Below are 13,088 nucleotides of genomic sequence, written 5' to 3'. Positions count from 1 at the left end.
TTTCATTTTATAAGCACTTGGTTTTATTGCACATAAGCAATTGAAAGTGGACTTCAGTGGAAAAGTGCGCCCTGGCGTGGTTCAGTGGCCAGCGCCCAGCCCCACCTGCTCCAGCTCTTCCAGGATTGAGAGCTTTGGACAAGGGCTTGACCACTCCTTTGGAAAACAGAAGGCATTCAGGAATAGGTTAAGACATCTCAAGCATAATGTGTTTCTAACTGCTCATTCATTATTGCGTCATCTGTCAATTGCACATACAGGAAATAAATGCACTTATTTGGAGAGGAGGGGGGCAGTTTTTATAATCAAGTGTTTACATGTGGCATTCGGCAAGTATCACATTCGGCTACGTAAGCTATCATAACATAATTGTCCGTCGCCTAGGGAGGGTTGGGGTGTGGGGCCAGGGATTAGGAACACCCTCTCTTGCTAACATATTGCTAATAGAAATTCCTGTTTAGTGAAGAAGGGCCCGTCACCTAAGCAGAGTTTCTTAACGCAAAGGGAGGAAAAATGAAAATTCATTACACTGACCCATGAGCTCCCAGACCCTCCTGAGTTTCTTTGGCTGCTCTAGATGTTCCCTTCTCTTTGCCTTACTTCTCCCCCTTGGTGGCCTTGTCTTCTGTGGCCTTCTCTGGAGGCCTGCTGTCTTTCTGGTCTGTGCTAGAGGATTTCTCAGCCTTTTCTGCCTTGGCTTTGCCCTCCTTGCTGGGCTCCTCCTTGGCTTGGGCCTCTGTTTTGGGTTTCTCCTCAGGCTTCTTGGCCTCCTTGGTGTCTTTTTTCTCAGGTGCTGCCGGTGTCTCTTCCTTCTTTGGCTTTTCTGGCTCTTTCTCTGCTGCTTTGCTGGGTTCTTTGGCCTTGGCGTCATCTGGCTCCTTCTTGGACACCTCAGTCTTCTCTTTGGGTTTGGCCTCCTCCTTCCCCTTGGCAGGAGCCTCCTTCTCTGGGGTGGTTGCTTTTTTCTTACCTTCAGCCTCTTCCTTCTTGGCTTCAACTTTGGGTTCTTTGGGCTTTTCCACAGCAGGCTCCTTCTTCTCCTGGACCTCGGGTTTTGGAGCCTCCTTCTTGGGCACCTCATCTTTCTTGCTGTCCTTCTTCTCCTCAGTTTTTGGTGTGGCTGGAGCTTTCTCTTCCTCTGCCTTCTTTGGGGGCTCTTTAGCTTTCACCTCCTGGGGTTTCTCTTCCTCCTTCATGGGGGATTTTGCCTCTTCCTTCTTTGGGACCTCCTTCTCAGGAGACTTGGCCTTCTCTGGGGACTTCACTTCAGCTGGAGACTTGGCCTCTTCTTTTACTGGGGACTTGACTTTCTCTGGGGATTTGGCCTCCTCCTTCACAGGAGACTTGGCCTTCTCTGGGGATTTGGCCTTCTCTGGGGACTTGGCCTCCTCCTTCACAGGGGACTTGGCCTTCTCTGGGGATTTGGCCTTTTCTGGGGACTTGGCTTCCTCCTTCACAGGGGACTTGGCCTTCTCTGGGGACTTGGCCTCCTCCTTCACAGGGGACTTGGCCTTCTCTGGGGACTTGGCCTTCTCTGGGGACTTGGCCTCCTCCTTCACAGGGGACTTGGCCTTCTCTGGGGATTTGGCCTTCTCTGGGGACTTGGCCTCCTCCTTCACAGGGGACTTGGCCTTCTCTGGGGACTTGGCCTCCTCCTTCACAGGAGACTTGGCCTTCTCTGGGGATTTGGCCTTCTCTGGGGACTTGGCCTCCTCCTTCACAGGGGACTTGGCCTTCTCTGGGGACTTGGCCTCCTCCTTCACAGGGGACTTGGCCTTCTCTGGGGACTTGGCCTCCTCCTTCACAGGGGACTTGGCCTTCTCTGGGGACTTGGCCTCTTCCTTCACAGGAGACTTGGCCTTCTCTGGGGACTTGGCCTTCTCTGGGAACTTGGCCTCCTCCTTCACAGGGGACTTGGCCTTCTCTGGGGATTTGGCCTTCTCTGGGGACTTGGCCTCCTCCTTCACAGGGGACTTGGCCTTCTCTGGGGACTTGGCCTCCTCCTTCACAGGGGACTTGGCCTTCTCTGGGGACTTGGCCTCCTCCTTCACAGGGGACTTGGCCTTCTCTGGGGACTTGGCCTCTTCCTTCACTGGGGACTTGGCCTTCTCTGGGGACTTCACCTCCACTGGGGACTTGGCTTCTTCCTTTTCTGGAGACTTGGCCTCTGCTGGTGATTTTGCTTCTTCTTTCAAAGGGGACTTGGCCTTTTCTGGGGACTTGACTTCTTCCTTCACTGGGGACTTAGCCTCAGCTGGGGACTTGGCCTCCTCCTTCTCTGGGGACTTGGCCTCCTCCTTCACTGGGGACTTGGCCTCCTCCTTCTCTGGGGATGCAGCGGCTTCTGCTAAGGGAGACTTTGCTTCTTCTTCTCTTGCTTCCTCCTCCTTAGCCTCCTCTTCTTTGGCCTCTTTCTCTTCTTCTTCAGTCACTTCTTCAGTCACTTGGACCTCCTCTGTCTGTTCCTCCACAATCACAGTTTCCTTCTCTGACTTTTCTACCACCTTGATCTTCTCTTCGCTTTTGACTTTTATGTGAGTGGATATGGAGGGGATTTTAGGGAGTCCTTCTGGAAGGGAGAAAGGACTCGGACCGAAGCCAATTCGACACTCTTCGCCCTCCAGGAGTTTTCTGCAGAATGGATAATAGAACGCATTACTATTAACTCAAAAGCAGACTGATGAGATGAGGGGCTTCCTGCATTACCCCAAAGGTCCACTGTCCAGTAATATGTACTTTGGTGAAGGAAGGAATGTGAAAAGTGGGCACTTTGAGACTAGAAGCCACTTAGAAGACCATCCCAGGGACCACCCAGAATCCACGCCCAATGGCACTGCTTATGGTTAATGCAGCTAAGGCTGCAACTTCTAAATAAAACTTTTTTTTTCCCAGAAAAATGCTCTCAAGAGAGAACGGTTATATTAACAAAAATTACACTTACTGTCCCTCAACTAAAATGTTATTCAAGGGAAAGGTGGGAGTATGAGCAAGGAATTCCACATTTGTAACTCTCGGTTTACGGAGTTCCCCAGTGGTCTAGTAGTTAGGATTCAGTACTTTGGCTACTGCGGCCTGGGTTCAATCCTAGTCTGGGAACTGAGACTACATGTTAAGCTGCTGCACACCTTGGCCAAATAAATAAATAAAATTTTAAAATCAAATAAGTAACTCTGAGTTTAAGAGATCTTAGAATGTTCCCATTTGAATTTCAACGGTCTCCTATTACCTTATAATCTCATCCTTTGGGTTTTAGGAATACTGTGGTGGCAGAGTTTCCACTCTTTCCTACTTACTAGATGTGTGACCTTGGTTAAGCCACTCAAACTCTTTAAGCTGCAGCTTCCTCATTAGTAAAAACAGGGTCAGTAAGAGTCCTTACCTCAGAGGGTTGTTTCAATGAAATATTGAATAAGAAGAACCTGGCAATACCTGCCTCAGTAGATGTAGAGTTACCCATACAGACCAGTGCTTTGCAAATGTTACAGCCTACAAATCACCTAGGGATCTGATTAAAATGCAGATTATGATTCAGTAGGTCTGGGGTGAGGCCTGAGAGTCTGCCTTTGTAACCAGCTTTCAGATAATGTTGATTGTGCTGGTTCAAGGACCACACTTGGAGTAGCAAGACTAGAGATTAGAGCCAAGACGTGCAAAGAGGGGTCAACAGCCAGCAACTGGGACAGGTCCTCATGGGTGTCAGCCCTGTTCCCTTGGCAGGAAACTGCTGAGCTGGGAGGTCTTGTGGCTTTCTCATGGCTACCATTTACTGAGGGCCTTCACTATGGCAGCCCAGTGGTACTTTTGGTGCCTGGATTAGGTCAGGATAGGATTAGCACCTCCTCCCAACAACCCCCTGATGTAGGTACTGTTATTATCACCTCCATTTCATTTCCACAGGAAATAAATGCTCAGAGAGCTAAGAATCTCTGAGAGAGAACTGTGAAGCTCTGTGACAACTCAAGTACCTCCCTTCCCTCCAAAGCGGGTCCCTGGCTGGCTGAATTTGGAAAGCAGGTGAGGAGCATTAATCCTCTAAATCACCGATGGAATGAAACCAAGTCACTATCAAGATATCTGTCTCTCAGGAGGTAGAATGGTGGTTGCCTGGGCTGGGGAGGGACGGGAAGGGAGTGGGGAGTTACCCTTTAATGAGCACTGAATTTCAGTTTGGGAAGAGGAAAAAAGTTCTGGAGACAGATGACGGTCATGGCTGCACAGCAGTCTAAATATTTCTAATGCCACGGATCCATATACTTTAAAATGGTTAAATGGGAAGTTTTATGTTATGTATGTTTCACTGCAACAAGAAATATTTTTTGTTTTTGTCTCTAAGATAGGCAGGCTGCCTCACTGGGGGCTTAAAATCCAAAGCTTCTCCTTCTAAGAACACAAGAACGCCCCACTACTCCAACGGCCCCCTGCCCCTCACCTGTAAGCAGCAATTTCAATATCCAAAGCCATCTTGACATTGAGCAGGTCCTGGTACTCTCGGAGCTGGGCTGCCATCTCCCACTTGGTGTTCCTCAGCTCAGCATCCAGCTGCTGGATGGCTTCCTGGGGAGGAGGGGTCACATACACGTCAGGTACCTGTCAACCTCTGGCCCTCAGCACCAGAGAAGCTGAGGCAGGCTGTGCAGACCCAGTCCCTTCCAGCCAGGCTTGCTGGGGCCAACCCTCACCCTATGAAAGCTATGGGGCCTCATTCATGGACACGGAAACCACCTGGAAGAAGAATCCCGCTACACCTCAGCCAAGGGAGTAGTCTGGAATGAAATGCACTGGACACCAACAATGGTTATCACAGGTCAGTGGGATGATGGATGAATTTTTATAGATCTTAAGCTTATGAAGAGCTCAGTGGGAACAGACCCTTCTCTCCTTTGGCTCCCTATTGTTTCCCCAGTGCTCCAAAGTTCCTGCCATGTAGTGAAGGCTCAGGAGGCATCTGTTGTTGATGACTAAAACAATACACAGAAGCACACTAAATACAAGCTAATGCTTCTCCCCTGACCCCAAGCCCACTTACCCACTGCATAAAGTGAACCATTATGGCTGACTTTTATTGCCTCCTTTTTCTACAGTCACCACATATTACTTGTACAATAAGCTCTTTAAAGGCAATGTTTTCTTTTGGCAGGTGTCCTTAATGGGAGGTATCTGCCAAGGCCTTCCCCAGGCTACCCTCACTCACAGGCACTGGTTATTGTTTACTGAATGCCCACTGTGACCATGACCCTGCCAAGCACACTCACTCGTCTCATGAAAAGTTCATCTCTCTCTTAATATTCACAGCTCTGCAAAGGAGGCTTTTGTTCCCCCACTGAACAGAGGGAGTTCAGAGAGGCAGATAACTTTCCTCGGGGCACACAGCTAGAAAGACATACTGGTACCCCTGAGTCCAAGGTCCATAATCTTAAGTACTGAGACCCCGCTCATAGAGGGGCAGTGACTTGTCCAGGGTCACCCAACCAAGTAAAGCAGTCTGGCTGTCTGCCCTACCCCTGCCCACCTGGTAGGATGCAATGTCGGCCTGATGACGGTCCTCCAGCTCAGAGCGCTGCCTCTCCAGAGAGTCCTTGGTGCTCTTGAGTGCCTCCAGCTCTGTGGTCCTGGCCTGCAGCTGGCGCCGGTACTCAGTTATCTCTTCCTGTGCTGAGCGCATGGCGTCTGTGTTCACCTTGGCTGCCTCTGACAGTCGGTCCAGTCTCACTGGAGGGGTGGGGGAGAGAGAAGGGTAGGGGGCAGGTACAGGGTTACACACAACTGAATTTGGCTTCTAGTGCCTAGAGCTAGAAGGTGACACACATGGCTCGAGTGCTGGGTGCCACCCTATCCTTTGTGACAGGCAAATAACTACTGCCTAAGGCCAGTAGGCCAGTTTGAGCAGCAGAGCTGGAATTCAAATCTAGTGTCTATCTGGCTCCAAAGATCACACTTTGTCTCCCCAAACTCAGGATCTGGAAACTCTGCAGGGCAAAGGAAGCCCCATTTCTAGTCCTCCTGGTTCAGCTCCCCAGCAAAGATAGGCAGTGATGGGGGTTCATATGTGAAACCTGGCCCATGGTGCTCAACCCTGAGCTTATGGTTGAACAAGTTAATGAGCCTGTGACCTTTAGAGGCATGAGGGCACTGTGAGCCACCACATAGCCATAGCCCTTTCCTTGCAGGTTTCTGCTGTGCAGAGTGCAAGGTCACTGCAGAGCCTGAGGGCCTGCATGCCAGCTCCTCTGTCCCTTCCCTCCTCCACCCGGCTGTGCAGTCTTTTTTTTTTTTTCTTTCTTTCTTTCTTTTTTTGGTCTTTTCTATGGCCACACCTGCAGCACATGGAATTTCCCAGGCTAGGGGTCCAACCGGAGCTGTAGCTGCCGGCCTATACCAGAGCCACAACAACTTGGGATCCGAGCCACATCTGTGACCCACACCACAGCTCACAGCAATGCCAGATCCTTAACCCACGAGCAAGGCCAGGGATTGAACCCACAACCTCGTGGTTCCTAGTCAGACTTGTTAACCACTGAGTCATGATGGGGAACTCCCCAGCTGTGCATTCTTTAGCACAGGAGCCCCTGCTAATAGCAGCCACACCCTGGCCCCTGTGAGTAATGGGCTGCTGGTTCCCTGAAGACTTTTCAGGGGCCAGTGTGGGTCTGGAGACTAGTCTGAATCTCCTGAAAGTGAACATCCTGAATCCTGAGATAATGACACTCAGGGCCTGAGTCTTGAGAGCAGGGAGAACAAGGAATGCCAGCTGGGTGGTTCAGAAAGTCCTGGGATGGTCTGCTGTGTCAAGGGCAAAGCACAAGAGAGCAGAGGTTTGCTCTGGGAGAAGCCTTTCTGCAGAGATGGGGGAGGGGATGGTTCTGCCACTGCAGAGGAGAGGAAGGAACAGAAAAGTCATGCATCCAAATCCCAGTTTTCCTGGTTTTCACTGCTGGTGCTGGCAAAGACTTAGAAACCATCCAAGTGGGTGAGGATTCTTACCCACCGTGGATCACAGACCTGTTTGAAAGTCGCTGAAGCCTCTGTACCCTCTCCTGAGAACAATGCAGAAGTTTTACAGTTTCAGAAAGGCTCATGGAGCTCCCCAGAGTAAGAAGCCTAGTTGGCTGACCCCTACCCCTTTCAATCCCAAAAGAAGTGAAAACCAGAGAGGGCAAATGTTGGTCAAAGTCACCCTGCAGGTGCTGGGTACAACCTCAAAGCTGCAGCAGCTGCAATCTAGCTGACTCAGGGTGACACAGAGCTGGGGGAGGGGATGGATTTGGGAGGCTCCCAGCTTTTCTGAAGGGAAGAGGAGACATTAAAGGGCTCACTGGCCACCTCAGCCTTAGGCACTGCTAACTAGTTTTAGTGATGGCCCCCTGCCCCCCGCCCCCAGGGACAAGAAAGAATGTAAGAATGACCCACCCCTCCCCGACTGTAGTGGGGAGGAGCTAATAGGTGTCAGGAGAATAGGGTCCTTTGTAGGGTTCAGGAAAAGGGGATGGGCAGTGCCAGACAGGGAAGGCATGTTGCTTTGAAGGGCAAGGAGCGCCCAGCGCCTGTGACTAGAAGACGGCACCGGCACCGCTTTGGAGCTGTAGAAGGCAGCTGACAGAGTGGGGCTACCTAACCTTGGGAGAAGGAGCTGAGCAGACCCAGAGTTGAAGGACAGGTATAAGAACCCTGGAGGAGGCTGAAGGAGAACCCAGAGTTACAGGGAAGCTAGGGGGTGAGAGGTCCCACAAAAGACCCAGAGTTTAACAGTTAAATCTAAGGAGCATGCATTTTGCAGGGGGAAGCTGAACTGCGCCACCATTCAGTCCAGCCACCTCTATTCAGAGTCCACCACCGCCCTGCCCTTCGCTGTCCTACCAGCAGGGGCGACCCACCCTCCATGACCCCGCGCGCGCCTACGAACCTCGGAACCACTCCTCCGACTGCAGCGTGCTCTGCACCGCGTGGCCTTCAAGCTGCGCGCGGATCTCGCGCAAAGCCGACGTCACGTCGCACTTGAGGGCGTCCCGCGCCTCGGCCTGCGCCTGCGTCTGCGCGGCGCTGCTTCCCTGGATCTGACCGAGCAGCTCGCCCACCTCTTCCTGGTGGTGACGCCGCAGGTAGCCGCACTCTTCCTGCAGGGCTTGCGCCTTCTTCTGCAGCTCGACGCGCGCTGCCTCGGCCTCCTGCGCAAAGCGCGCAAGTGCGCGTGCTGCCGCCTCAGCCTCTTCTCGCTGCCGGGCCTCGTCATCTAGTCGTTGGCGCACGTGCGCGATGTCTTCCAGCAGGTGCTCTTGTTCTAGGCGCAACTGGCCGCGCGCCGCGCCCAAGCGCAGCACGGCGCCGCGCATCTCGCGCACCTCGCGCTCGTACAGCTCGCCCATGGCCGCGCGGCCCGCCTGCTGCTGCCGCAGCGCCGCCGCCTCGCCCTCTAGGCTGCGGTTATGTGCCTCAAGCTGCCGCACCTTGTCGATGTAGCCCGCGAAGCGGTCGTTCAGCGCCTGCAGCTGCTCCTTCTCGGTACGGGCCGCCACCATGCAGCCCTCGGGTCCGTTGCTCAGCGTATCTAGCGAATCGGTGCTGGAGGCGGCTCCCGCGCCGCGGAAGCGACTTGGAGAGGCCGACACGGAGCTCACGGACGTCCGTGCCCATGAGTGGAAGCCGCTGGAGGAGCCGGCTGCGGAGCGCACTCCTCCCGCGCCGCCCTTGCGAGCCAGCGCATAGTGCAGGCTGCCGCCTCCGTGCAGCGGCGCGAAGGCGCCCAGCAGCGCGTCCGCGCCGCTGAAGCTCATCTTGGCCGGAGCAGGTGCGGAGCGAACCCCGAGGCCAGGACGGGGAGGGAGGCACTGCGGCAGCACCGGGACTGCCAGCCCTTTTATAGCAGCCCGGCGGGGTCCAGCCCCTCAGCAGTTGAGGGGGGGCAGCGGGGGAGGAGGGCCCCGCCTTCTCCGCCTCCTCCCCCAGCGGCCCGGGCCGGCCGGCTCAGCCGCAGTGAGTAGGGCGGGGCAGGGGAACCAAGGAGTGGAGGGGAATCGACGCAGCGTCAGAGGAGCACCCCCCTATCCGAGGCCGAGTCTGACAGTAGGTTGGGGAACTCCCGGAGTGGACCTACTGGGACCCCCAGGGTGCAGGTTGGAAGACCCTGCTGCTAAGTTCGGAACAAGAAAAGGAGCCTGAAATGGGGGTAGGGCAAGAAGAACTGATGGGAATAGAGGCAGTGTGCCTTTGGGATGGAGCGATAGAAGACTAAGTAGTCAGTAGAATGAGGGGACCCCCGAAGGAGAGGACCCCAAGATTTTCCTAATAGACCCTCAGGAGAGGCGGTTCAGTGTCTTCAGCCGGCCCAGAACAGGGGAGGAAGAAAAATAATCCTGAATGAAGGCATAGTGGATGCTACAGAAAATATAGGTAGCAGACCCCTGAATGGAGGTACACTGTTTCCCTAGTAGGAAAGGGGCCACCAGGAGAGGGCTCAAGGAACTTTGAAGTCAGCTATGGAATAGGGGAGGGGGACCTGGAGTTGAGGGCAGCAAGGCTCCCCTGAATTGGGGATGTGGGAGACACTGCAGAGGATGAAGGGAAGCCCAGATGGGGGGCTGGGCACAGTGGTCTTTGTAGGATAGGAGGTGAGAGACCCTGCAACCAGCCCTAACAAGGAGGGCCCTCAGTGAAGTGGGCAGAGGGTCCCCTGAAAAAGCAGAGAGGTTCAGAGAACCAAAAGTGGGGGTGCTGCAGGGAACTGGGCATAAAGCTGGGAGAGCTGGTGCCTGTGTGAGCAGGGGGAAGTGACAGATGTGTTAAGAGTAACTCAAGCCAGGGTCTGCATACTGAGGTCAGCTCAGCAGTTGCTGGCCAAATGACCTTGGACAAGTTGTGCACCCCCCTCCACACACACTCGGGTTTCCTATCTGTATACAGACAGGACTTGCCCTGTCCTGGGTCAGGCTGCAGCTCAAGACTTCCTTCCCCCCACCCAGCCCCAGCAGCTCTGCTTTGGGGGGGTGTCTCTGGACGAATTGGGAGAGGAGAACCCTCCTGCTGCCTGTGGATATAGCAGCCACGTTCCTACAACTAGGAAGTCCATGTTTCTTCCTCCCTGCTCCTCATCTCCTTAGCTTCAACTTGTCATCTCTCCCACACACCCACAGTAGACAAGTGGATACCATGATAGGTCTCCCTTCTTACCCCCAGGGAAGTTATGAGATGCTTTTGGGATACCAGAGTCTCTCACCCCCATAAGCCCTAATTCAGGTGGCAAAGAGGGCCCTGGTGTTTAGGGGGCCCTGCAACTGCTGGTAGCATTTGGCTTTTTCTTGGGTTTGGCTCGTGTCAAGTGCCTCAGGAGTGTGGGAGGCACTGTGGGCTGGTGCTTCAGCACCATGGACAGGACCTGTTCTTTGTTGGGGAGAAAAGGGGTTAACTTTTGCCTTTACCTTGAAGAATGGGTAAGGGAAGAATGGCACCTCCCCCTTGCATGACCCTATGCTAAGTGAAGGATGGAGAACTGAGAGAGGTGAGTGAATGATCTAGTGGGGTCAATCAGGAGCCAGAGACCCAGCCCCTTGACCTTCTGCTAGGGGTCAAGTCCTCTGTTTTCTGTGAAGTTCTCCCACATACACAGGTGGGCTCCCTCCATTGGGAGTTCAGGGGTCACCCATAGGTGCCTGATTCCAGAAAGGAGACTTGAGATCCCTGGAGAGTCAGTGTAGAATCCCCTCCCAGACCCAAACCTCTTTCAGGCAGTTATCTCAACCTCCACTACATTTCCAGCTTACATGGTTTTCTTTCTGTAGGATCCCCATGAGGAGGACAGACAGATCCCCCAGAAAAGACCTCTGCCAATTCTTTTTTCTTTGCCCTTCATCTCCTGCCTGCACCCCTAGTTCTAAGCAGACCCTCAGACATGGGGAAGTGCTGCTGCTGTCCCTTTAACCACGTTTCACTGGGAGGAGAGTGCGCTGGAGAGGAGGAGGAGGGGGAAGGGAGTTTCTGGTTTTGCATGGAGAAGCAGAACATGATGAAGCATTTTTCTCCCCCATTTAAAGATCCAGTCATGTTCCAGTTTGCAGGGGCAGAAGGGCTGGTTTGCAGTTGGTGCTGGGAGGATAGAGGTGAGTGTCTGGTCTGAGGCTTCTGAGAATGGCATTTAGGGGGCTTAAGAAGGGCTCCCCTACTCTCACATGGCTCCCCATTTACTTGTCATTGTGCTTGGAATCTTGCCATTAGAGCCCTGTCCCTTTGGGTCTTTTCAGTCATCTGCATAATGCAGATACATCCTCTGGGTGTGGGAAGGCTGACACCAGCTGAAAGCAAGGGGGAGTGGTAGGAGAGGCCAGATAAAAGAAGGGAGGGGTCAAGATGGATTCTATCAAGGCTGGGGGGCCACAGCTGTGGGACCACAGTTCCCTATGCATTCTAAGCAAGAAGTCCCAAGCATGATTCATGTGGCTGGAAAAAAATGACATGAGGGTGGGAGTCCTGGGGTCAGCCTCCCCAAAGTGTCCTTCAGGTTCACCTCCAGGAAGCCATCCCTGGCCTCTTGACCCCAATTCATAGTCAGTTATCCCCTCCATGGTCCCCAGTGCTAGTCTACCACATCACACTTACCATTCAGAGTTGTCACTGGGTAAATAAATGGATGCATGAATAAATCCCATCAGTTCTGCATCCAAACGTGTGTCCAGGGGGGACTAAAAATGATTCTGCCCTAAGTGCTTGAGCTCAAATCCCTTTCACCTTCCTTCCCTCAGTTCTTACCATTTGAAAGCGAGTAGAAGAGTGTATTCATTCATCATCATTCATTCATCCACTCCTCACATGGTTACCATGTGCCTGCTATGTGATAGGCATACATCAAACACTAAGATTCAGAACCCTATAAATCTCTCCCCCTGGAGCAAGGGTTCTTAAGTCCTTCCTAAATCTCAGTGTAGCATTTCCCAAGGTACCTTCTTGAGAATGATGATAGATGTTCCTCCAAAAGGGAGAGGAAAAGAATTTCAGAGCTAAAGGAGTTAAACAAGGCTCATGGGGAAAACCTTGGAGCCTGGACTTGATGATGAGAATCTCCTAGAGGTGCCAAGTTTCCCAAACTTGTTTGGTATAGGCTCTTCTGGTCCCCAAGAATCACCCACAGTGGCCCACACTGCAGGACCCACTCAGACAAGGGCTCCAGCTTCTCTTTCCTCCTGGGCCCCTGTGTACCACAAGGTCGGTGCTGTTCAGGAACGGCACCACACTGTGAAAGGTAAAGCAGCTAGCTCTCTGTGAATGTCAGCCAAAAGACTGCTGTCACTCCCTTCATTTACTGTCTACAGGATTAGACCCCATAGTGAGCACTGGGGACTCTGAAGAATGAGATCCTAGTGAGGGGGAATCCCCCCATGTGTACAACAGAGAGAACTCAAGCCACCACTTTCTCCTTGGTACCTCCTCAAACCTAGTTCACTAGGCAGGGATCACTGTCCCTACTTTATAGACTACTTTATAGTAAATGAAGACCAGAGTAAGGTAGTGAGTTGCTTGAGTTGACCTGGTGACAGTGTCCTAGATCATCCAAGCTTAAGCTGGTGCTGCACACCTGATGGTGGAAACCCATTTCTCTGGCCCTGATGGATGCCCTGAGGTTGGAGGAATGAGAGGCCCCCAGAGAGGAAACAGGCAGCTGGCTGGAAGTGGGGTCTGGCCTCTGATAGGTCACCCAACTGTCTCTGTGACCTGTGAACCAGTGCTAGCACATTCTTTATGTGGGGGCTCACTCCCAGCCTGGGGAATCCTACAGGATTATACCACCTCTTTGGAGAAGAGCTTGTGACCACTGTTGGGAGTGCATTCCACACTCCTTCCTGCCTTACTTCTTTCCATAGAGCTTAACCTTTTTCTAACATAGGAAATTCTCTTTTTTTCCTACTACCTTATCTTTTCTCCTCCCACGAAATGTCAACATCATAAAGTCAAGGATTTTTGTCTCTCTTATTCAATGCTGCTTTCCTCAATGTTTAGAACAAAGGGTTCCATACTGTAAGTGCTTAGCAAATATTTGTCAATTGGCTGAGCCGCCCTGCCCGGGAGGTTGAGCACCTGAACATTTCAGCACCAGGGATCTGGACAGT

General features: G+C 52.7%; 1 protein-coding gene across 1 annotated transcript; it reads right to left on the bottom strand.

Moving 5' to 3' along the window:
• On the bottom strand, positions 1–8,826 carry NEFH (neurofilament heavy chain). Its single transcript, XM_005670778.4, has 4 exons — positions 7,901–8,826; positions 5,510–5,709; positions 4,430–4,554; positions 1–2,631 (listed from the first exon to the last, which is right to left on the bottom strand). Exons 1-4 carry the CDS (start codon positions 8,766–8,768, stop codon positions 597–599), a joined length of 3,228 nt encoding a protein of 1,075 aa, XP_005670835.3. The 5' UTR covers positions 8,769–8,826; the 3' UTR covers positions 1–596.
• Between the last annotated feature and the right edge of the window lie 4,262 nt (positions 8,827–13,088).

This window comes from Sus scrofa, chromosome 14 (genome assembly GCF_054392235.1).
Source record: "Sus scrofa isolate SSC_HxYL_T2T_F1_AM1 chromosome 14, Sscrofa_HxYL_maternal_Yorkshire_Landrace_v2.0, whole genome shotgun sequence".
NCBI lineage: Eukaryota > Metazoa > Chordata > Mammalia > Artiodactyla > Suidae > Sus > Sus scrofa.
The sequence above is the reverse complement of the archived record's forward strand: the minus strand, read 5'-3'. Positions and strand labels throughout refer to the sequence as shown.

Coding starts and splice junctions, on each gene's coding strand:
- NEFH (XM_005670778.4), bottom strand. CDS start 8,768: ATGAGCTTCAGCGGCGCGGACGCGCTGCTGGGCGCCTTCGCGCCGCTG. Junction 5,710..7,900: donor GTCGGAGGAGTGGTTCCGAG/GTTCGTAGGCGC, acceptor CCACCCCTCCAG/TGAGACTGGACCGACTGTCA. Junction 4,555..5,509: donor CCGACATTGCATCCTACCAG/GTGGGCAGGGGT, acceptor CCTCCTCCCCAG/GAAGCCATCCAGCAGCTGGA.